Here is a 25519-nt window from a genome sequence, read left to right on the forward strand (position 1 = left end):
TGAATTTCTTCCTGTTACTCAAACCCTTTTTCTATTTGCCTCCTCCTCCCCTTCTTTCAGATCTCTGTGTTTATGTTTCTTCTAATTTACAGACTACTATAACACTACCTCAGATGCATTTAACCATGACATGCATAATTTATTTATTCATTACTCATAAATCAATCCCTCCAGCCATCTGGAAAACAAGGACCACTTCTACTGCCTTTCAAGCTCCTTTTAACTAATCTTTTTAGTACGTGCCACTGTGCCTGGTACAAAGTGTAATATTTTATGCACAGTTTCACCACCAAATACCAAGGACTTTATGACCTTTTTTTTCTGTTGTTGTGTTCACTAGGAAATCCCATGTGAAAACATTAAATAAAATAAGAACAATTAAAAAGCAAAGCAAGAAAATTATAACACTACGGAGTATTGTAAGTGGACTGATTTTTGTGTGTGGCTCATGGAAAACAGCCTCATTATTATACGGTCAGACGTTGGAAGCCACAAGTAGTAATTCTCCTGTAAAGGCTAGTGATAAGTGATGAAGGACTACTCACCTAAAACTATATTCCACAATCATAAGCAATGTCAAAATCTTGTCTGCCTCAGTTTTCTAGTTTATTAAATAGGAATAATGGATACTTGCCCCAATCACCTACCCAGAGCAACGTGAACACAGAAAAACTACTTTGGTCATACAGATGCCATATGAAATCATTTTTCATTAGAAGCAATGATGGTAACTATGCTAAACCACTCTGGTTTAGCCAGAAGGCTTAAGTAGAGGTAGCCAGTTTAAGCTAATGGATACCCTAACTGACCACTTCACTAGAGCCAGTAATTGGTATGACTGACTCACTGTGGTTGTAAGTACTCATAAATGGACATGACACACACATGTCCCTTTTATATTAGTAGGCAAATAGGAAAACCCACTAAATACCAAACCATGAGTACCTTTCTTTTATGAACTTTAAATTCAGGGGCTCTCTTCTACTGTCACTGCCCTGAGGTACCTTTACCAGGCAAATTTCTTGTTATCCTTTTGAACCTGTGGTTTTCTTACCTGTATATTCATCCCAAGTTGGGCACCTCCCCTCAGAGGAGCCTTCCCTGACCTTTCCAACTATTGTGGTATTCCCCAGTTATCATCTATTATCATTCAGTTTATTTCCATCCTCAAACTTATCACAATGTGTAATTAACTAGAGAATCTGTTTATTTACCCAACTAGATCTAAATTCCAGATCAGCTTGCATCTTATCTATGTTAATCCTGCCACTGTATTCCCAGTGCCTATAGCAGTACCTGGTTCATACCAGGTGCTCGAAAAGTATTTGTTGAATGAGTATGTGAAGGAGTTTTGTCCTCACAGTGACAATAAGGTTAATTCAAACTTCTCAGCATGACATTCAGGCCCCAATTTACTTATTTGGGCTTATATTCTGTCTTTTTATACCTCTGTATATTATGCCTGTTGCTATCTCTGTAAAAGCTTGCTTTCTGCCTCAAATGCTCTTCCTCCTACCAAATAATTTACCTTTCAAGGCCCTTCTCAAACACACCTTTTCTGTGAAATTTTTTCCAATCCTACACACACACACACACACACACACACACATACACACACACACACACAGAGAGAGAGAGAGAGAGAGAGAGAGAGAGAGAGAGAATGCGTCCTCTGCTAAGTCCTTGTAATATAGGGTTATAATAGACATAATAATGCTGATGATTATGATAGCTAACATTTTATTGAGCATTAACTCTATGCTGGGTACATAAGCACTTTATATGTTATTATCTCATTTAATCCTGAAAACAACTCTTAAGAGGTAGGTAGGTAGGTAGGTACTATCATAAGTACTTATGTGTCTGTTAGGCTAGCTAGAATCAACTTCATGAAGGCAGGGATGGTGCCTTAAAGCCTTGCTAATTCCCAGAACCTAGCAAAATATCTGTAATGTCATAGGCCCTTAATACAAATTTGCTAAATAATGAATTCTGACAGTAGTTTCTTGTCCCCTGATTTCACTTTGAGAATGGCAATCCCAATCACTTAAAGAACCAGACAATAAAGTATATAAATTTAATCTTAAAGTGATACAGTCCTTTCTAATTACAACAAGAAACTCAGAAGTCATAAAAGGGTTATATACCTAGCTATACAAAAATTTTAAAATATTTGTAGATTAAAAAAAACAAAGTTAACAAAAGCAAACCAGAAATAGAAAATATACATATTCAACCTACATTAGACAAAAGATTAATAATAATAATATAAAGGGCTCTTATAAAAAAATAAGAAAAGGGCTTCCCTGGTGGCACAGTGGTTGAGCGGCCACCTGCCAATGCAGGGGACACGGGTTCGTGCCCCGGTCCGGGAAGATCCCACATGCCATGGAGCGGCTGGGCCCGTGAGCCATGGCCGCTGAGCCTGCGCATCCGGAGCCTGTGCTCTGCAATGGTAGAGGCCACAACAGTGAGAGGCCTGCATACCGCAACAACAAAAAAAAAGTGTGAGAGAAAATAAGAAAAGATAATCAGCCCATTAGAAAAATAGGAACATCATATGAACAGGAAACTTCCAGAAAAAGAATTTTTTTTGGCCAGACCGCACAGCTTGTGGGGTTTTAGTTCCCTGACCAGGGATTGAACTCAAGCCCTCGGCAGTGACAGTGCAAAGTCCTAACCACTGGACCACCAGGGAATTCCCCAGAAAAAGAAATTTAAATGGTTAATAAACATGAAAATATGCTCAAGCTCATTAATTTTAAAAATTGAAAATTAAAACAATAATAGGGATGTATTTATTTATTTATCATATTGTAAAGATGAAAAAAGAATTATAATATTTAGCACCAGCAAGGCTGGTGAAAGGGGAAATAAGCACTCTTACACACTCATGCTACAGAAATGCTCTCATACACTTAAAAGATACACACACACACACACACACACACACACACACACACACACGCATGGTTGTCCATTGTGGCATTGTTTGTAACAGCAAGAGATTGGAAGCAACTGAAATGTGCAACAATAGAAGCTTGGTTAAGTAAACTATGGTACAGCTATACCATGAAATTGTATGCAGCCAATGAAGAGAATGATGTTACTGCATAACCAAATAATAGATAAGGGGAATTCTCATTTTATAAATATATTCCAGATAATAAGAAAACAATTATAAAAAGGGGAAAGGATTTGAACAGACACTTCATCGAAGAGGATATAAGGTTGGCAGATGAGCACATGAAATGATGTTCAACATCATAAACCGTTAGGGAAATGAAATTAAAACCATGATGAGATAACACTACATAGCTGTTAGAATGGTTAAAATTAAAATTACTGAAAATACTAAGAGCAGAACAAGTGGAAGAACTACCATACATGGCTAGTTCAGATGCAAAATGGTACAGCCACTCTGAAAAATGGTTTGGCAGTTACTTACAAAGTTCAGCATACATTTATCACACAATCCAGTGATCCCACTCCGGGGTATACTACTCAGCAAGAGAAAGGAATGAACAACTTAAATGAATCTCCAAGGCATTAAGCTGAGTGAATGAAGTCAGTCTCAAAAGTTGAAACTATGTGACTCCATGTATATGACATTCTCAGAAAGGAAAAACTATGGGACAGAGAACAAATCAGTGGTTACCAGGGCTTGGGGGTCAGGGAGGACTGACTGCAAAGGGTAATAAGAAGGAATGCTTTGGGGGTGTTGAACTGTTCTTATCCTGTCAGTGGTGGTGATTACAAGTATCTACACATGTGTTAAAATTCATAGGACTGTGTGCCAGGAGATAAATAAATGTTATTGTATGTACATTGGAAATAACTTTTAAAAAGATAAATTGTCATCAGCAGTAATGATACCTTCTATTTCTCCATCTAAGGGAGGAACATCATCTCTCATGGAGAAATCCATAGCTGTCCCTGGTATGTCCATCAAGTCCTCATCACTGGAGCTGCTCTGGAAGCTATTGAAACTCCCCTGCTGAAAGCCTCTGTTATCCATGGCTCCTGTACAGAAAAAAAAACAGGAGGCTTATTACAATGATTTCCAAGTCCCTTACCACTTATTCTTTTTTTATTGTGGTAAATACACATAACATAAAATTTACCATTTAAACCATTTTAAACTGGCAATTCAGTAGCATTTAGCACATTTACAATGATGTGCAATCATCACTATCCATTTCCAGAAATTTTTCATTATCTCAAACAGAAACTTGCTACCCAGTAAACATAACTCCCCATCTCCCTCCCACCCCAGCCCCTTATAACCTCTGTTCTCTTTCTGTGTCTGTGATTTGCTGATTCTGGATATTTCATATAAATGTAATCATATAAGATGTGGGCTTTTGTGTCTGGCTTCTTTCACTTCTCATAATTTTCTCAAGGCTCATCCATGCTGTAGCATGTATCAGTATGACATTCCTTTTTAGAACTGAATAACACCCATTGTATGGATATACCACATTTTATTTATCCATTTATCAGTTGATGGACATTTGGGTAGTTTTCACCTTTTGGGTTACCACTTATTCGTATTCCTCTTTCGTGCTCTTACTTTGACAGTATAGACACACAAACTACTTAGCATAGTCAGTTACCCTCCAGATATAACATACCACTACCCTTACAATGTAGTTGATATTGGTTTTTTGAGAACCATTGCAAATAAGCAAATCAAATGAGGACATGCATACAAAACTCATGGGAGTTCACAATAAAAATCTGAAATAAAAACTAGACAGCAGTATTCAGAAATGTGCTAGCCATCTGGGAGTGGAAAAATATTATTTTATGCCTCCGGCTCTCCCAGAGTTCTTAACACAATATAGATGCACAGAAATACTGGGAAAAAGAGGCATACTGTGCTGTTCAATGTTGTTCTCTGCTCAAGAATTTAATATTAAAGATGAAACACTTTCCACATCCCAAGTGGGAATCTTCAGATCATAAAATTTTATTCAAAAAAATCTTAGTATATTGATCATTTAAAAAAAAAAGAAAAACAGCAGTACAGCCAACTTTATCTAGCCCTGCACCACCATCACCCCAGTTTTTGATGAAATCTTGATCAAGTTTCATAGCCAGCAAAGTTCTATTCGATTAGGCAAATAATACTATTTTTTAAAATTTCATTCATTCATTCATTCATTTTATTTTTGGCTGCATTGGGTCTTTGTTGCTGTGTGCAGGCTTTCTCCAGTTGCAGTGAGCGGGGGTGCCTCTTCGTCGTGGTGTGTGGGCTTCTCATTGTGGTGGCTTCTCTTGTTCTGGAGCACGGGCTTCAGGCGCGCGGGCTTCAGAAGTTGTGGCAAGCGGGCTCGGTAGTTGTGGCTCACGGGCTCCAGACACAGGCTCAGTAGTTGTGGTGCACAGGCTTAGCTGCTCTATGGCACGTGGGATCTTCCCGGACCAGGGCTCGAACCCGTGTCCCCTGCATTGGCAGGCGGATTCTTAACCACTGCACCACCAGGGAAGCCCTAAATAATACTCTTTTAAGAAACTTCTTACTCTGGGTTATTAGAATTATGTGCAAGAATGTGGTAAATACCAAATACGTTAAATTAAACTTTAGGGGGACTTCCCTGGTGGTCCAGTGGTTAAGACTCTGTGCTCCCAATGCAGGGAGCCCGGGTTTGATCCCTGGTCGGGGAACTAAGATCCCACATACTGCAACTGGACAGCCCGTACGCCACAACTAGAGAAGCCCGTGCACTGCAATGATGACCCTGAGCAGCCATAGTTAATTAATTAATTAATTTAAAATTAATTAATTAAATGTTAGGCCTAAAAAAAATTGGAATCACAGCAGTTAAATTAAATATTTTAAACATTGAGCATAAAGGAGAAATAAGCAACATTTACCAGGACTTCAATTAATTTTCAGGCCCTGGGCCATGCGCTTAAAGTGAACGCTTTCACTTAATTTTTCCAGCGTTCCTAAGCTGTGGCATTAGCACTCCTAGTGCAGATGAGGAAACCAAAGCTCAGAGAGACTAAGTAACTTGCCCAGTTAGTGTTTTTAAAAGACGGTAAGCTCCAAATCATGTGTTCAATTTCACAACATCTCACTTATGATAAAGAGGTCAGCCTGAAGGAGGAGGTCAGCATGAGTGACATTTATGAACCACCTATTATGTATGAAGCATTGTGGGATAGTGGGACAGATACAGAAATGATGCTGGGTAGGCCAGATGAGATGAAGATTGAGAGGCAAAGACGTGGGAGTTATCAACATCAAGGTGATGACTGAAATCAAGAGAACAGATATTCTAAGGGAAATCTGCCATTCACTTATGGATAAGGATGAATATAAATAAAAGAAACACATTCTCAACAACATTCTTTAGTATACACCAATAGCTTGAACTCTGTGCAGACATGAATCTAAACAACAGGTTCTCCAGGAACATTACCATGCTTCCATGGTGACATATGGTCAGGTGGAGACGGTAGGGTCATTTACCCAGAGGTACTAATAATTTAGAAAATTATCTATCATAAAACCATTCCCTCAGCTACAAAACCTCTAACCTTCCTATGTGGATCAAATGTTTCCTAGGATACTAAGAATCCATGCTTTGCATCTTCAGCCCAGCTCCCTCGCTGCCAGCCAATCCTTCATCCTCGCTAGACTCTTCCTCCTGCTCTATCCTGCTTCCTTCATGCCCCTGCTCTGAGCACACCTGCAAAAATGCACTTACACGAATTCCTCTGAATTATGATTCTAAGCAAGAGGGTGAAAAAGCGGACTCTGCCACTGCTTCCAAGTCTAACCTGACTACCACGGATCCTTAGCAGGTTTTTCCTATTACCAACGACACACAGGAAATTCTGAATCTCTCAGTCTTCCCTCCTGTCATCCAGGAAGAAGTGTCTTTAATCTTTATTTAAGAAAAAAATTAGTCTCTCTATTTTGTTCTTGATCTGACTGAGATAGCAGATCCTTACCTGCCTTACTCTGAGTTACTTTATCTTATCCTTTAAGGAAACCTACTATCTCTAGCCCTCATCTCTATCTCAAGCTCCAGTCCTTAATTCCCAAGAATTCCATTTGACACTTCCGTTGCTGCTTCAAACTCAACAGGATGAAAATGAAAAACAAGCAGAAATAACATTAGCCTAAACACAAATAACAAAATCCAAACAAAGCATGTTTCCTGCCCTCACCCCTCACATCAACTTTCTCTTTTAAATGTAGGTGGCATCAGAGTCAATAGTTGCACTTAATATTTGTCTAACTCTGGGATTTACTACGTTCAACGAACCTATAAAAGCAATCTCAAAAGTAGGTATTCCAGGTTTCTAGAAATCTTAACGGAAAACGAGCACCATTTTAGCTGATGAGAAGAACTTGAGAGATTTTCTTTCTGTTTAAATTCATCCAACGCCTGTGAATTCCAGTGACTAGCACTGAAAGTAGGCAAGAAAATTTGCAAAATGATGCAGAATCCTTTCCCTCTCTCTTCACTGGTTATGTGCTTCATTCAGGAAATGATTTAAAATACACAGTTTCAGCAACTCTACATTAGCCACACAAATCATAGGAAGAAAAAGTATGGGGAGTCCAAAAATAATTTATATTTGGCTTTGGAATATGTCCTGTAGTCATATTTTCAGAAGGTGTACCTATTGTTCTGGGAATTCATTAAAACAAAATAATGACGCTACAAGATGAAGACTCAACAAAGGAGAAGCTGGAAAACTCTTCCGTTTCCCCATTAGGACCTTACAAACTCCTTCCTGTAACCCACTGACACAGAACAACCCAGCTAAATTGAGCTGCCTCATTTCAAACATTTCATGGAACAGTTATCTGGTTCAGTGTTTGGGTTATAAAGTGCTTCCTTAATAAGTACATAGAAATAAAGGGTCAACAAAAGAAAATTAGAAGCAGCAAGCAGATCAAGCAAAACAGATGCAACAAACTGGAGTTCAACAAAGAAAAAGAACATAATCAGTAAAACTCAAAGTGATATTTTGCCCGTGGATAATCCATTCTGGTAGTAGTTGGTTTTATTTTGCAGATATAAAAAAGTTCCAGACAAAAAGTTAAAGCAGCAGAATAATGAGGAAATAATTTAAAGTTCCTCCAAGTTGAGATTTGATCCTGCATTTAGTTGAACTCCAAGCCTATTGCTCTTTCCATAACACTCTGGGGCTTCCCTATGACATGTCAGTCCAGAGAATGGCACATCTGGAATAAATCAAACCTCTAGATGGTCACAAGCCTGAGGTCAGCCGGAATTTAGGGTAGACCAGGAACAAAGTAACAGGATTTATTATCCCAACTAGTGGATTACTATAGGGCTCGTCATACAAGGAAGGGTTATGGGGGGAGGGCAAACAGGGAAAAATGTTTGGTTGATATCTGCATTACATAGCTGACACTTTCAGTGCCTTTTGTCACCTTCTTGCTTAAAATCATAAGCTGGTTCCCCATTGCCTTTTGGGTCAAGTTTACATTTCTTTGTATGGTATTCAAAGCCCTATCAAATCTAGATCCCATCTACCCAGACAGACTTATCTCCTGCCATAGATTTGTTATACTCCACATAGGCCATGTACTTTAACACCTCCATACCTTTGCTCAGGCCATATATTCTATCTGAAATCCCACCCAGCCCCCATCCTCTTTTTAGCCTGGTGAAATCCCCTTCAATCCATCTCGGGCCAGCTCATACAAGCTTTTCCTCAACACCCCCTTTGTTCAGACATCTATGCTGATTGCATAATCTCTTCCACTTGAGTCTTGTGACTACACCGTATCCTTCTCATTTTTGTGGTCTTAACAACTCTAGTGTTGTTCCAGAGAAGGTATTCAATAAATGCTTATTGAGGAGGATTCTAGTTGGGGAGGAATGGTTAATAGCCAGTCAACATATTTACATAGCCAATACTCAATAAATCTATGCCTTGCACTATGAGGGTAGAGGATTAAGGATACAAAAAACATCTGTTACCCTGTCACTGCTCTCAAGAATTTATTATCTAGTTGGGGAGGAAACTTCCACATAATGTAATTATACAACAGCTAAGTGTTAAACTGCTAGAATAAAAGTGAAACTGGCATTTAGAAAATGGAAGGGAGATTGTAAGCTAGAGAAGCCTTCATGGAGGAAAGAAGGTATTCGAGGACCAGGAAACAAAATGGCCAAAGGCTTGAGATGAGAATGAGGCTGGCATCTGTGCTTGACTAGAGGATAGGGTAGCTGTATGTGAGCAAATGGTTGGGAAGCCAATGGAGTCGCTGTAGTTTTTGAGGAGCAACATGATAAAAACATAACTTTAGGAGGTAAGTGTGGCAGCAGTGGACTGGAAGAGAGAGGATGAAAAGGCTAGGAAGGCAGTTCACCACTTCCAGTTTCAACGTAGGTCATTTAGGATGGAGGAAGAAGGGGGAAAAGGGGAGGAGGAGTGCATATTCCCAACAGCTGTACTGAAAGAGCCAGGTGGGGATGGGGTGGGATGGTGCTAATTTGTGGTATGGCATACTAGCATCTTGTTTAACTAGTGACAGCAACACATGTTGGTACAAACAAATTAATACCTCCATCTCAACTAGCCCATTTGGCAAAAGCAAATGTATAAACCAATGGGCAGGCTGATACACACAACCCTTCAAATAAAAATATAAAGTATGTCACATATTCCAATGCTAACAAACACAAAGAAGCAATAAACTTTTCTATTTCTTATTTTGGTTCAAGAACGATAACTGTTGACCCGCACATGGCATTCCATGTACGTAATATGCCAGATACCACAAATGTGGAAAAGGGAGGATGCAAAAGGAAAAAAGGGTAAGAGAGGCATTATACAACCTACCAAGATACAAGTATTGTCTTATCATTTAAAAGAAAGAACATTAAGTCAATCCTAAGTATAACATTGAAGGTGACAAGAACTGGCACATACATAAAATCACCCTTTTTCTACCCACTATACTTTGAGCTACTTGAGGACAGGGTACCTTAAATCTGTATTCCTAAGTGCCTGACACAAAGAGAGCTCAGTAAATAATCTAGATTATACTCCGATTCCAGTTTTAGTTACTTTATTTTGAGAGGCAGAAATGAAATGCAAATCTTGGACAGTAGTCTCTGAGGTGCCTTATTTCAGAGGTTTGGGCCAATCCTAACCCAAGTCACCTTCTCTACCTGTCAAAATTTCAAGTAAAAAGTTCCAGGAGGAAATAACAATGCTTCTTCTCACAGTGTGGTCTTCATCTGGGAGTCATCCTCACAGACAAGTAGGGGTTATGAGAAAAAACAGAACTCAGAGCAGGCAGTACGAGAACAGCAGTTCTCAAATTTTTTGGTCTCAGGATCCCTTTAGTCCTCAAAATTATTGAGGGACCTAAAGAGCTTGTATTTATAGGGGTTCTATCTATAGATATTTACTGAATTAGAAATCAAACCCCAGAAATGTTCAAAATAAATATTTATTAATGTATTTAAATATAATAATACTCATCCCATTATATGTTTATGTTAACTTTTGGAAAAAAAATCTATATTTTCCAAAAAAAATTAGTGAGAGGCATTTTGCAAATCTTTTTATTTTTTAATTTTTTAGATTTTTAAATTTTTTATTCTTACTTTTATTTATTTATTGGCCTCACCACGCTGCTTGCAAGATCTTAGTTACCTGACCAGGGTTCGAACCCGGGCCCCCTGCAGTGGAAGCTCAGAGTCCTAACCACTGGACCACCAGAGAATTCCCACAAATCTTTTTAATGTCTGCCTTAAGAGGACACATATTCCATTAGCCATCAGAGCAATGACATCAGCACCTGTCATACAGCCTCTAGAAAACTCCACTGCATATTCATGAGAAAATGAGAATGAAAAAGGCAAAGAAAATCTTAATATTAATATGAAAATAGTTTTGATTTTGCTGACACCATGACAGGGTCTCAGGAAGCACAGACCACTCTTTGGGAATTGTTAAAGGAGAGAAAGAACACAGAATGGAGAAACCATACTTGGGCAACACTCATGACTGGTAAGAAGGAGGAAGAGGACAAACCAGTCAGATGAGACCGTGTTGACAGATGAAGGAAGTGGAAGTGAAGCAAACTAATATTTCCTATAAATATTTTTCCAAAGGAGAAATAGCCTTGATATATAAAGAGATTGTTCAAATCATTAAAACTGAATCCCAACAGATGAAAGGGCAAAAGATATTGGTAAGTAGATAATTTATTAAAGAAAACGGGGAAAGGGGTTTTAAAAATTCAGAGAAATTAAAATTGAAACAATAATATGCTATTGTCCCTTAGCATTTCTTTGGTTTTATCTCAGAAATTCTTTCTTTCTTTCTTTCTTTTTTTTTTTTGGCTGTGCCACATAGATTGTGGGATCTTAGTTCCCCAACCAGGGATCGAACCCAGGCCCCTGCAGTGAAAGTGCCAAGTCCTAACCACTAGACCACCAGGGAATTCCCTCAGAGATTCTTCAAATATGGTAACACTCTGATAGAAAGGCTTTCAAGAGTGACAAATAAGATGGCTAGAGAAGCACCCTGAAGTTCAAGGACAAGAGCCTGCCAGGCCTGACAAAGACACCACTCATATTTTATAGATCACTTTCACTTTGGAATATATGAGTAAAACACCAAAATAAACTTTAAGAAACTGAAATATAGCATTACATTGAAAGATTTGCCTACTATAAATAAGGAGAGTTTATTCCAAGAACACAAGACTGATATCACAAGGGAAATTGTCGACATCATTTATCAGACTAACAGATAAAATTTTAAAAGCCATAATTATCTCAACAGATGTCAAGAACAGATTTTAAAAGTTTATATTTATTCCAGATTAAAATATTTTAAAAATATTCCAGGTGGAAAATTTGTTTCTTGACATGATACAGAAAATTTAAATTAAAACCAAGAAGCAAAATCTCATTCCCCTTAATACAGGAAGATAATGATGCCTCCTGTTGCCTATTATATTTAACATGGTAAAAGAAAACTTTAAGAGGAAAAAAGTGAAGAATGCATATAGGAAAGGAAGAAATATATTTTGATGTTTGGATTGCATGAATACATATCTATACAGCTCTAAAAATATTAACTAAAAATAACTAAAGGTAATAAATGAATTCAGAAATTATAAGGCAAATAGACAAAAAAACAACTGCATTCCCATGTACTATCACAGAACTAGAAAATACAATAATTTATTTATGATAGAGACATACACTTGAAACACAATATTACTGTAAAATTTATAAAATCCAAGTAGGAGGAAAAAAAGAATGACATAAATCAACAAAGAAGTATCATGCTCATGGATAGAAAGTCTAAATATAGTAAGAACAAAACAGACACCAATCTGAATTGTATTACAACTATATATTAATCTAGAGTCCCTATGGCATCCTTTAGATAACTTGAAAGATTGATAGTGAACTTTACCTGGAAGAATAAGTAGGCAAGGATACTAGTGTATATATTTTCTTAAGTAAATATGGCAAACATAACCTGTCAGATTTTAATCTTCTACAAAGAAACAATCATCAAAACCTTATGGCACTGGATTAAGAATAGAGATTCTAGCAGTGGACACGCACTATTTTACGAACTTAATAGCTGATAAACCAGAAGCAACACAACTATAAGGAAAGGATCAACCACTTTTTAGTAAATAGTTGAGGGATTGCTAGATATCAAAATGGAAAACAATGTACAATTACAACATATACCACATTGTGATAAATTCCAAATGGGTTTTTTTAGGGTTGATTTTTAAAATAACACAGAATAGTATATTCATTCCGGATGTGGTGGACAGGCAAAGTTATTTCTGACCATGGACACATACAAAATGGATTAATTAATATGTAGTAAAATAAATAACATTTTGCATCAGGGAATGTATGTAATAAAATGAAGTGAAAAGAACAGAGGAACAAATCTGTGTCATCATTGATAAAGGTAATAAAAAAGGTGGATGCACATATTCAAGTAAAGATTAAAGGAGGATTTCTGGTCAAGAATGTAATAAGGAGCTTGGAAGTTCTCATTCTCATCCTCACAATGAGAAAAAACTGAACAAACTGAAAATCAACAACTCTCCTTAGATCCATCAGAGAACTCAGATTATAGGACAAACTACTGTCTCCAAACTTAGGGAGACAGACAGGCGGATACAGAGAATCATAGCTTACACTAGCGGAACCCTCTTTGAGAACCAGTGCCAGGGTAGGAGAACCTAAACTGTAATTGAAGAATAGCTAGAGGCTTAGTGTGGACAAATTTGAGAGTTAAGAACTCGAAAAGGCCCAGTGAAGACCAGAGAAAAATCCCCTCGTGCTTCCAGTAGGGGCAGGAAAATGAACAGGGCATTCTCTTCTTTTTACAAGGCTGGTCCTCAGGAGAAACTATTTTACCAATGCCTAACCAACTTAGCGGAAAGGAAAACTGAAGTCTAGCTCCCTCCAGCCTTCCTGTCTCACATAAAGGAGAAAAAACAAAAGAAAATAAAACTGAGAAGCACCTGTGAAGTTCACAGTCAAGGGGGCACAGGCTTGCTAAAAGACTGAAACCTAATCATAGGACTATAGAACACATCCCTTCCTCCATGCCTTACTAAAACATCAACAGGGCTCATGAATAACAATAGGAGAATATAACTATAAGAACTGCAAAACCCAAATACATATGAGGGACAAAAACAAAGACATTAGAGAAAATTTTAGCCTCTGACACATACAGATACAGCAAACAGTAAACATATCCTAACCCCCATCCAGATAAACATAAAATCTCACACTAAAGGCCTATTTACTTTAGTTATTTTTACCCAGTATATCATTGTCCAGCTTTCAAAAAAAATTCCAAGGCATACTAAAAGACCAGGAAAAAAAAACAAAAACAGCATGTAGAGACAGAGCAAGCATCAGAACCAGAGTCAGATGTGGAAGGAATGTTGGAATTTTCAGAACAGCAATTTAAAGTAACTATGATTAATATTCTAAGGGCCTTGGAAAAGGTGGACAACATGCAAGAACAGATGGGTAATGTAAACAGAGAGATGAAAACTAAAAGAAAAAATCAAAAGGAAATACTAGAAATGAAAAATGCTGTAAAAAAAAAAGGTGAAGAATGTCTTTGATAGATGCATCAACAGACTGAACACAGCAGAGGAAAAGGATCAGCAAGTCTGAAGAAATGTCAATAGAAACTTCTAAAACTGAAATGCCAAGAGAAAAGAAGAATGAAAAAAAAGAATATCAAGAGCTGTGGGACAATTACAAAAGGTGTAACATACACATAACGGCAATAACAAGAAGAAATGCTGCAAAAGAAATATTTGAAGCAATAATAATGAAGCAATAATGAAGCAATAAAAACCACAGGTCCAGAAAGCTCAGAGAACATGAAGGAGGATAAATATATACATACATACATACTACAACTAGGCATATAATACCCAAACTGCAGAAAATCAAAGTCTTGAAAGTAGCCAGAGGAATAAACACCTTACCTATAGAAGAGCAAAGATAAGAAATACACCAGACTTCTCTTCAGAAACCATGCAATCAAGAAGAGAGAAGAGTGAAAAATATGAAGTATTGAAAAAAACCACGGATCAAGAATTCTGAATCCAGAGAAATTATCCTTCAAAACTGAATGAGAAATAAAGACTTTTCTCAGAAAAGCAAAAATTGAGGTAATTTGTCAGCAGTAGACCTGCCTTTCAGGAAATGTTAAAAGATATTCTTTAGAAAAAGAAAAATGATAGAGGTCAGAAACTCATATCTATGTAAAGAAAGGAAGAGTGCTAGAGAAAGAATAAAGTAAAATAAAATATTTTTTAATTCTTAATTGAGCTACAGACAACAGTTTGTGCAAAATAATAACAGCAACAATATTCAGTGATGATATCTTATGGATAAGTGAAATGAAAGACAGGAATATTATAAGGGACAGAGGGAGGAAGTGGGAATACTCTGAAAATAAGGTACTTGCATTATTACTCATTAAGTAGAATTGTGTTATTTGAAAGAAGACTTAGATTAGCTGTAAATGTATATTGCAAACATAAGGGCAACCACTAAAAAAAGTAAAAAGATAAAAAGGAAAGGAAAAAGTATGATTAATATGCTAAGAAAGGAGGAAAAATGGACTCACACAAAATGTTCAATTAAAACTAGAAGGCAAAGAAAGAGTGGAAGATAAAATAAGAAAACAACAAGGGCAACAAATAGGAAACAGTAACAAATATGGCAGATAATGTGGACTCAACATATCAGTAATCACTTTACACATCAATAGTCTATTAAATATACCAATTAAAAGGCAGAGACTGCCATAGTGGATAAAAATACAACACCCAACTATGTTGTCTATAAGAAACTATGCTAACACTAATTAAAAGGAAGCTAGAGTAGCTATATTAATTTCAGAAAAAGCTAACTTCAGAGCAAGGCAAATTATCAGGGATAAAGAGGTACATTACAAAATGATAAAGGGGTCAATTCTCTAAGAAGCCATAGGAATCCTTAATGTGTATGTGCCTAACAACAGAGCATAAAAATACATGAGGCGAAAACTGACAGAATGGCAAAGAGAAACAGATGAACCCACCATTATAGTTGGAGACTTCAACAGCCCTCTACTGGAAATGGACAGATCCAGAACCAGAAAATCAGTAAATACATAGCTGAACTAAATAGCATCAACCAACTGAATCAAGTTGGCAAATATAGAATCCTTCATCTAACAGCAGCAGCAGAATACACTTTTTTTTTTTACACTTTCTTCTTAAGCTCACATGGATCATTCACAAAGACAGATGACATTCTGGGCCCTGAAATACACCTTAACAATTAAAAAAAAAACAGAAATCATGCAAAGTTTGCTCTCAGATCGTAATGGAATTAAACTAGAAATCAACAACAGAAAGGTAGCTGGAAAAACTGAAAATACTTAGAGATTAAAGGACACACTTCTAAATAACACATGGGTCAAAGAATAAGTCACAAGAGAAATTAAACATTTTGAAGTAAATGAAAATTTAAAATCAAAATTTGTGAGAAGCAGCAAAACCAGCACTTAGAGGGAAATTTATAGCATTCAATGCATATATTAGAAAAGAAGAAAGGTCTAAAATCAACCCTCTAAGTTTCCACCTTAGGAAACTAGGAAAAGAAGGGCAAATTAAACCCAAAGTAAGCACAAGAAAATAAATAATAAAAATTAGAGCAGAAATCGATGAAACTGAAGACAGGAAATTAATAAAATAAATCAACAAAACCAAGAGTTGGTTCTTTTAACAGATCGATAAAATTAATAAACCTATAGCCAGGTTAACTAAGAAAAAGAGAGAGAAGATACAAATTAATAATGTCAAAAATGAAACAGGAACCATCACTATTCATCTTATGGACATTAAAAAGATAATAGAGGAATATTATTAGAAAATCTATGCTCACAAATTTGATAACCTAGATGAAATGGACTAATACCTTGAAAAATACAGTCTACCAAAACTCACACAAAGAGAAACAGATCAGTGAATATGCTTATGTCTATTAAATAAGTTGAATCACTAATAACCTTCCAAAACAGAAAGCACCAGACCCAGATGGAATCACTAGTGAATCCTACCAAACATTTAAAGAAATTATATCAATTCTCCACAATCTCTTTCAAAAAATAGAAGCAGAGAGATTATTTCCTAACTCATTTTATGAGACTAGCATTATCTTAATACCAAAACAAGACAAAGACAAGAATAGAAAACTACAATATTTCACATGAGCACAGTTGCAAAAAGCCTCAACAAAATATTAGCAGATCAAATCCAACAATGTATAAAAGAGTTATATGCCATAACCAAGTATGATTTATTTCAGGCATGCAAGGCAGGTCCACCATTAAAAAATCAATTAGTATAATGCATTACATCAACAAGCCTAAAGAAGAAAAATCGTAAGAACATATCAATCGATGCAAAAAGAAAAAAAGCATTTGACAAAAATCCAACATCCATTCATGATAAAATCTCTCAACAAACCAGGAATGAAGGGGAACTTCCTCAACTAGAGCTAACATTTTAAACATAATGGTAAGGACCTAGATGCCTTCCTGCTAAGACCAGGAATAAGACAAGGATGTCTGTGCTCACGACTCCTACTCAGCATCATACTAGAAGTCCCAACTAATGCAATAACAATTAAAGGAAACAAAAGGTATACAGTTTGGGAAGGAAGCAATAAAACTGTCTTTGTTCACAGACAACATGATTGTCTACACAGAAAAAAACTCCTGGAACTAATGATTAACTCTAGCAAGGTTGCAGGATACAAGGTTAATATACAAAAGTCAACTACTTTCTTGTATATCAGCAATGAACAAACGGAATTTCAAATTAAAAGCACAATGCCATTAGAGCTGTAAAATGTGCTGCTGTGGGGAGGACTAAATGAACCAGAAATCATTACTCCTTCTAGCCTGGAAAATCTCCAACATTAGTTTACACCATAGGAAACAATCTTTTTTGCCTGTATCATGAACAGCCACTCTGGGGTATTTGAAAGAGTTTATAATAAAGTTTTTCAATTGGAGATTGTGGCTATAGAGATACTCATCAGAGAACTATAACAACGTCAGTGATTCCCAGAAAGTCATCGGGCTTGGAGGGCAGGAAGCCTCTCCACGATGCATGTCATCTCGGAATAGATCATGTCATGAAATCTCTTTCTACACCACTCTTACAGAGAACCTGGCAGTGTTTTCCTAAACAGATGCCCTAGTATCAAAAGCTCAACTGATGGAATGAGATGTAAACCCCTAACATAGTAGGAAAATACACATAAAGGACTGGAGAGAAGGAAAGAGTTCAGGACTGGTTGTCAGGAAACCCAGTCCTGTGTCCCTTCCTCCTCTGCCTCTCTAAATATCAGTTTTCACATTTGTAAAATGTGCTCCCTCACCCCACCCACCAAGGATCATAAACTCTTTGAGGGCAGTGGTAAGTCTTAGCTCCAGAATCACACATCTAGGTTTGGCCAAGAATAAAACTGTAAAATAAAAAAATAAATAAATAAACACAGTGCCATTTACATTAGCACCAAAAATATGAAATAATTAGGTATAAATCTAATAAAATGTGTACAAGATCTATATGATTAAAGAAATCAAAGATCTAAATAAATGGAGACATATTTCATGCACATGGACAGGAAGACTCAATACTGTCAAAGACGTCAGTTCTTCCCAGCTTGATCTATAGATTCAATGCAATCCTAATCAAAATACCAGAAAGTTATTTTGTGGATATCAACAAACTGATACTAAAGTTTATATGGAAGGGCAAAAAAGTCAGAAAACCTCACACAATATTGAAGGAGAAGAACAAAGTCGGAGCACTGACATTACCCAACTTCAAGACTTATTAAAAAGCTACAGTAATTAAGACAATGTGGTGTTGGTGGAAGAATAGACAAATTGATCAATAAAACAGACTAGAGAGCCCAGAAATAAACCCACACAAACATAGTCAACTGATCTTTGAGAAAGAACAAGAGGCAATTCAATGGAGAAAGGACAGTCTTTTCAACAAACGGTACTGGAACTGGACATCCACATGCAAAAGAGAAAATGAATCTAGACAAAGACCTGCAACTTTCACAAAAATTAACTCAAAATGGATCATAGACCTAAATGTAAAGTGCAAAACTATAAAACTCCTGCAAGAAAACCTAGGTGACCTTGGGTTTGGAGATAACTTTTTAGCTACAACACCAAAAGTATGATCTATGAAAGAAAAAAGTTGATAAATTGGACTTTATTAAAATTAAAAACTTCTGCTCTGCAAAAGCCACTGCTAAAAGAATGAAAAAAACAAGGCACATATGGGAGAAAATATTTGCAAAAGACACACCTGATAAGGGACTGGTACCCAAAACATACAAATAACTCTTAAAGAAGTTTTTTTTTTCTTTTGGGCACGCTGCGCAGCTTATGGGATCTTAGTTCCCCGGCCAGATATTGAACCCGGGCCCTCAGCAATCAAACTGCAGAGTCCTAACCACTGGACCACCAGGGAATTCCCAAGAACTCTTAAAAGAGTTTACACATAAGGAAATTCTGACTCTTAAAAATCATCCTGTGGAACACAGAAATCTGTATTAAAGTTATTTAAACCAGTGGTTCTCCAAGCGCACCGTGCATCAGAATCCCCTGAAGGGCTTATTACACAGACTGCTGGGCTGCCTACCGGAGCCCACCCCCGATTTTCTGATTCCCTAAGTCTGAGGTGGGACCTGACCATTTGATTTTCTAACAAGGTCCCTGGGAATGCTGGTGCTGCTGGCCCTGTGCATCAAGAAAGATGTAAAGTCTGAGAAAAATAAGAGCAAGGCCGAGCAGCCACCAAAATGGGGTTTTAGAGTACACAAAAAGTTACAAGGCACATATTAAACAAGTTGAGTCTTTTTTTGCAGAGTACATTAGGCGAAGTTGGGAGAGAACAAGTCCCACTTATTTAAGAACTTGAGAAAAGATTGAAAAGTTGTTTGTCTTTTCCTATCACACTCTTTCTCTCTCTGTGTCTCTCTCACCATCTGTAATACTGTATTGCTATACTGACCTGAAATCATAAATCTGTAATGGGCAATGGGCAAAGGCACTAAGAAAGGTAGGAATGAACAGATCAGCCTAGCTGAAATGGAGAGTGCACTGGAGAATACTGCTAAGGCCTCCTAAAAATGCTAGACTAAATCTGCATTCTCCATCCCCTCCCTCTTTTCTCTTAAAGATTGATCCTAGATAGCATAACTCATTGGACTATCCCTCATTTCCAGGAGACAAAACAGGCTGCTGATAAGCAACTCTGAACTCTGGCACAATATCCTCTGCCACTCTCTACACCCAAACATGTACGTAGTCAAAAGGTGGATGGAGAACATAAGAAGAGTTTCTAAGAAACTCCTAAATGTGCCCACAAAGCCAAACATCCAATGCTGTCTATTACGTTCACCTCAGTTTTTCTAGCAACCAGCATAGTGGCTGGCGCATAGTAAATGCTCCCTAAATAATTGCTGGAAGAGTGACCAAATCTGAGGGAAGTGATGTAAATCTGAACGGTCCTCCTATATGATCACAATGCATACTTTCCTTAGACCCAGGCATACAGATGATGGGTTCAGAAAGCCCAGCACCTACATGTAATGAATATGAGGGAGGGAGCCAATCAGAAGGCTCAGGTATGGGAAAAGTGTGTGTACATACATGTGCAAGCACTTCCACCTACCTGCAATGACAAGGCCCATCCCGACACACTACACGTGTACATAATAGATAATGATGAAATCTACTCTTCCATATGCTTCCAATGGTCTGCTAAAAAGAAGATTTGCCTTTCTGTGCACTGAGAGGATGAAACACAAGGCTTATTTCCGTGCACACTGAACATGCAGACACGATGATAATAAAGATGTTTATTCTCACACAAATCCCCTAGACAGTAAGGCCACTGCACCCCCCCAAAAGCCACTCAATAAATATTTATCAAAGAAATAAATGAGGAGGAGGGGGGAAGACGGCGGAAGACTAAGACGCGGAGATCACCTTCCTCCCCACAGATACATTAGAAATACATCTACACGTGGAACAACTCCTACAGAACACCTACTGAACGCTGGTAGAAGATGTCAGACCTCCCAAAAGGCAAGAAACTCCCCACGTACCTGGGTAGGGCAAAAGAAAAAAGAATAAACAGAGACAAAATAATAGGGACGGGACCTGCACCATTGAGAGAGAGCTGTGAAGGAGGAAAGGTTTCCACACACTAGGAAGCCCCTTCATGGGCGGAGACTGCGGGTGGCAGAGGGGGGAAGCTTGGGGGCCGCGGAGGAGAGCACAGCAAAAGGGGTGCGGAGGGCAAAGCGGGGAGATTCCCACACAGAGGATCGGTGCCGACCGGCACTCACCAGCCCGAGAGGCTTGTCTGCTCACCCGCCGGGGCAGGCGGGGCTGGAAGCTGAGGCTTGGGATTCGGTTGGAGCGCAGGGAGAGGACTGGGGTTGGCGGCATGAACACAGCCTGCAGGGGGTTAGTGCACCACGGCTAGCCGGGAGGGAGTCCGGGGAAAAGTCTGGACCTGCGAAGAGGCAAGAGACTTGTTCTTCCCTCATTGTTTCCTGGTGCGCGAGGAGAGGGGATTAAGAGCCCTGCTTAAAGGAGATCCAGAGACGGGCGCAGGCCGCGGCTAAAAGCGTGGACCCCAGAGATGGGCGGGAGACGCTAAGACTGCTGCTGCCGCCACCAAGAAGCTTGTGTGCGAGCACAGGTCACTATCCACAACCCCCTTCCAGGGAGCCTGTACAGCCCACCACTGCCAGGGTCCCGGGATCCAGGGACAACTCCTCTGGGAGAACGCACGGCGCGCCTCAGGCTGGTGCAACGTCACGCTGGCCTCTGCCACCGCAGGCTTGCCCCGCACTCCGTACCCCTCCCTCCCCCTGGCCTGAGTGAGCCAGAGCCCCCGAATCAGCAGCTCCTTTAACCCCGTCCTGTCTGAGCGAAGAAAAGACGCCCTTCAGCGCAGAGGCGGGGCCAAATCCAAAGCTGAGCCCCTGGGAGCTGTGAGAATGAAGAAGAGAAAGGGAAATCTCTCCCAGCAGCCTCAGAAGCAGCAGATTAAAGCTCCACAATCAACTTGATGTACCCTGCATCTGTGGAATACCCAAATAGACAACGAATCATCCCAAATTGAGGAGGTGGACTTTCAGAGCAAGATTTATGATTTTTTCCCCTTTTCCTCTTTTTTGTGAGTGTGTATGTGTATGCTTCTGTGTGAGATTTTGTGTGTACAGCTTTGCTTCCACCATTTGTCCTAGGGTTCTATCCGTCCGTTTTTTTTCTTTGTTTTTACTTAAAAAATTTTTTTTTCCTTAATAATTATTTATTTTAATAACTTTATTTTATTTTACCTTACTTTATTTTATTTTCTTTTATCCTCTTTCTTTCTACTTTTTCTCCCTTTTATTCTGAGCTGTGTGGATGAAAGGCTCTTGGTGCTGCAGCCAGGAGTCAGTGCTGTGCCTCTGAGGTGGGAGAGCCAACTTCAGGACACTGGTCCACAAGAGACCTCCCAGCTCCATGTAATATCAAACGCCGAAAATCTCCCAGAGATCTCCAACTCAACACCAATACCCAGCTTCACTAAACGACCAGCAAGCTACAGTGCTAGACACCCGATGCCAAACAACTAGCAAGACAGGAACACAACCCCACCCATTAGCAGAGAGGCTGCCTAAAATAATAATAAGTCCACAGACACCCCAAAACACACCACCAGACGTGGACCTGCCCACCACAAAGACAAGATCCAGCCTCATTCACCAGAACACAAGCACTAGTCTCCTCCACCAGGAAGCCTATACAACCCACTGAACCAACTTTAGCCACTGTGGACAGACACCAAAAACAACGGGAACTACGAACCTGCAGCCTGCAAAAAGGAGACCCCAAACACAGTAACATAAGCAAAATGAGAAGACAGAAAACCACACAGCAGATGAAGGAGCAAGATAAAAACCCAACAGACCTAACAAATGAAGAGGAAATAGTCAGTCTACCTGAAAAAGAATTCAGAATAATGATAGTAAAGATGATCCAAAATCTTGGAAATAGAATAGAGAAAATGCAATAAACATTTAACAAGGACCTAGAAGAACTAAAGATGAAACAAGCAACGATGAACAACACAAAAAATGAAATGAAAAATACTTTAGAAGGGATCGATAGCAGAATAACTGAGGCAGAAGAACCGATAAGTGACCTGGAAGATAAAATGGTGGAAATAACTACTGCAGAGCAGAATAAAGAAAAAAGAATGAAAAGAACTGAGGACAGTCTCAGAGACCTCTGGGACAACATTAAACGCACCAACATTTGAATTATCGGGGTTCCAGAAGAAGAAGAGAAAAAGAAAGGGACTGAGGAAATATTTGAAGAGATTATAGTTGAAAACTTCCCTAATATGGGAAAGGAAATAGTTAATCAAGTCCAGGAAGCACAGAGAGTCCCATACAGGATAAATCCAAGGAGAAACATGCCAAGGCACATATTAATCAAACTGTCAAAAATTAAATACAAAGAAAACATATTAAAAGCATCAAGGGAAAAACAACAAATAACATACAAGGGAATCCCCATGAGGTTAACAGCAGATCTTTCAGCAGAAACTCTGCAAGCCAGAAGGGACTGGCAGGACATATTTAAAGTGATGAAGGAAAAACAACTACAACCAAGATTACTCTACCCAGCAAGGATCTCATACAGATTTGATGGAGAAATTAAAACCATTATAGACAAGCAAAAGCTGAGAGAGTTCAGCACCACAAAACCAGCTTTACAACAAATGCTAAAGGATCTTCTCCAGGCAGGAAACACAAGAGAAGGAAAAGACCTACAATAACAAACCCAAAACAATTAAGAAAATGGCAATAGGAACATACATCTCGATAATTACCTTAAATGTAAATGGATTAAATGCTCCCACTAAAAGACACAGACTGGCTGAATGGATACAAAAACAAGAACCATATATATGCTGTCTACAAGAGACCCACTTCTGATCTAGAGACACATACCGACTGAAAGTGAAGGGATGGAAAAAGATATTCCATGCAAATGGAAACCAAAAGAAAGCTGGAGTAGCAATTCTCATATCAGACAAAATAGACTTTAAAATAAAGACTATTAGAAGAGACAAAGAAGGACACTACATAATGATCAAGAGATCGATCCAAGAAGAAGATATAACAATTGTAAATCTTTATGCACCCAACAAAGGAGCACCTCAATACATAAGGTAAATACTAACAGCCATAAAAGGGGAAATCGACAGTAACACATTCATAGTAGGGGACTTTAACACCCCACTTTCACCAATGGACAGATCATCCAAAATGAAAATAAATAAGGAAACACAAGCTTTAAATGATACATTAAACAAGATGGACTTAATTGATATTTATAGTACACACCATCCAAAAACAACAGAATACACATTCTTCTCAAGTGCTCATGGAACATTCTCCAGGAGAGATCATATCTTGGGTCACAAATCAAGCCTTAGTAAATTTAAGAAAATTGAAATTGTATCAACTATCTTTTCCAACCACAACTCTATGAGACTAGATATCAATTACAGGAAAAGATCTGTAAGAAATACAAACACATGGAGGTTAAACAATACACTACTTAATAACGAAGTGAACACTGAAGAAATCAAAGAGGACATAAAAAAATATCTAGAAACAAATGACAATGGAGACATGACGACCCAAAACCTATGGGATGCAGCAAAAGCAGATCAAAGAGGAAAGTTTATAGCAATACAATCCTACCTTAAGAAACAAGAAACATCTCGAATAAACAACCTAACCTTGCACCTAAAGCAATTAGAGAAAGAAGAACAAAAAAAACCCCAAAGTTAGCAGAAGGAAAGAAATCATAAAGATCAGATCAGAAATAAATGAAAAGGAAATGAAGGAAACGATAGCAAAGATCAATAAAACTAAAAGCTGGTTCTTTGAGAAGATAAACAAAATTGATAAACCATTAGCCAGATTCATCAAGAAAAAAAGGGAGAAGACTCAAATCAATAGAATTAGAAATGAAAAAGGAGAAGTAACAACTTACACTGCAGAAATACAAAAGATCATGAGAGATTACTACAAGCAACTCTATGCCAATAAAATGGACAACCTGGAAGAAATGGACAAATTCTTAGAAATGCACAACCTGCCAAGACTGAATCAGGAAGAATTAGAAAATATGAACAGACCAGTCACAAGCACTGAAATTGAAACTGTGATTAAAAATCTTCCAACAAGGCTTCCCTGGTGGCACAATGGTTGAGAGTCCGCCTGCCGATGCAGGGGACACGGGTTCGTGCCCCGGTCCGGGAAGATCCCACATGCCACGGAGTGGCTGGGCCCATGAGCCATGGCCGCTGAGCCTACGCATCCGAAGCCTGTGCTCCACAACGGGAGAGGCCACAACAGTGAGAGGCCCACGTACCACAAAAAAAAAAAAAAAAAAAAATTCTTCCAACAAACAAAAGCCCAGGACCAGATGGCTTCACAGGTGAATTCTACCAAACATTTAGAGAAGAGCTAATACCTATCCTTCTCAAACTCTTCCAAAATATAGCAGAGGGAGGAACACTCCCAAACTCCTACGAGGCCACCATCACCCTGATACCAAAACCAGACAAGGATGTCACAAAGAAAGAAAACTACAGGCCAATAACACTGATGAACATAGATGCAAAAATCCTCAACAAAATACTAGCAAACAGAATCCAACAGCACATTAAAAGGATCATACACCATGATCAAGTGGGGATTATTCCAGGAATGCAAGGATGCTTCAATATACGCAAATCAATGTGATACACCATATTAACAAATTTAAGGAGAAAAACCATATGGTCATCTCAATAGATGCAGAAAAAGCTTTCGACAAA

General features: G+C 38.4%; 1 protein-coding gene across 5 annotated transcripts in view; it reads right to left on the reverse strand.

Annotated features, from left to right (window-relative positions):
- Window positions 1–25519, reverse strand: part of CLCN5 (chloride voltage-gated channel 5) — a 159735-nt gene that overhangs the window by 42547 nt on the left and 91669 nt on the right. For all 5 annotated transcript variants that reach the window (XR_004524438.2, XM_073799514.1, XM_033849403.2 and 2 more), the window contains one exon: window positions 3877–4023. Coding sequence is in view for 4 of the 5 variants with exons in the window: in XM_073799514.1 (XP_073655615.1) it covers window positions 3877–4023 (147 nt within the window). In the remaining variant the exon portion in view is untranslated. The remainder of the gene's footprint in view (window positions 1–3876; window positions 4024–25519) is intronic.

Source organism: Tursiops truncatus, chromosome X, assembly GCF_011762595.2.
Source record: "Tursiops truncatus isolate mTurTru1 chromosome X, mTurTru1.mat.Y, whole genome shotgun sequence".
Taxonomy (NCBI): domain Eukaryota; kingdom Metazoa; phylum Chordata; class Mammalia; order Artiodactyla; family Delphinidae; genus Tursiops; species Tursiops truncatus.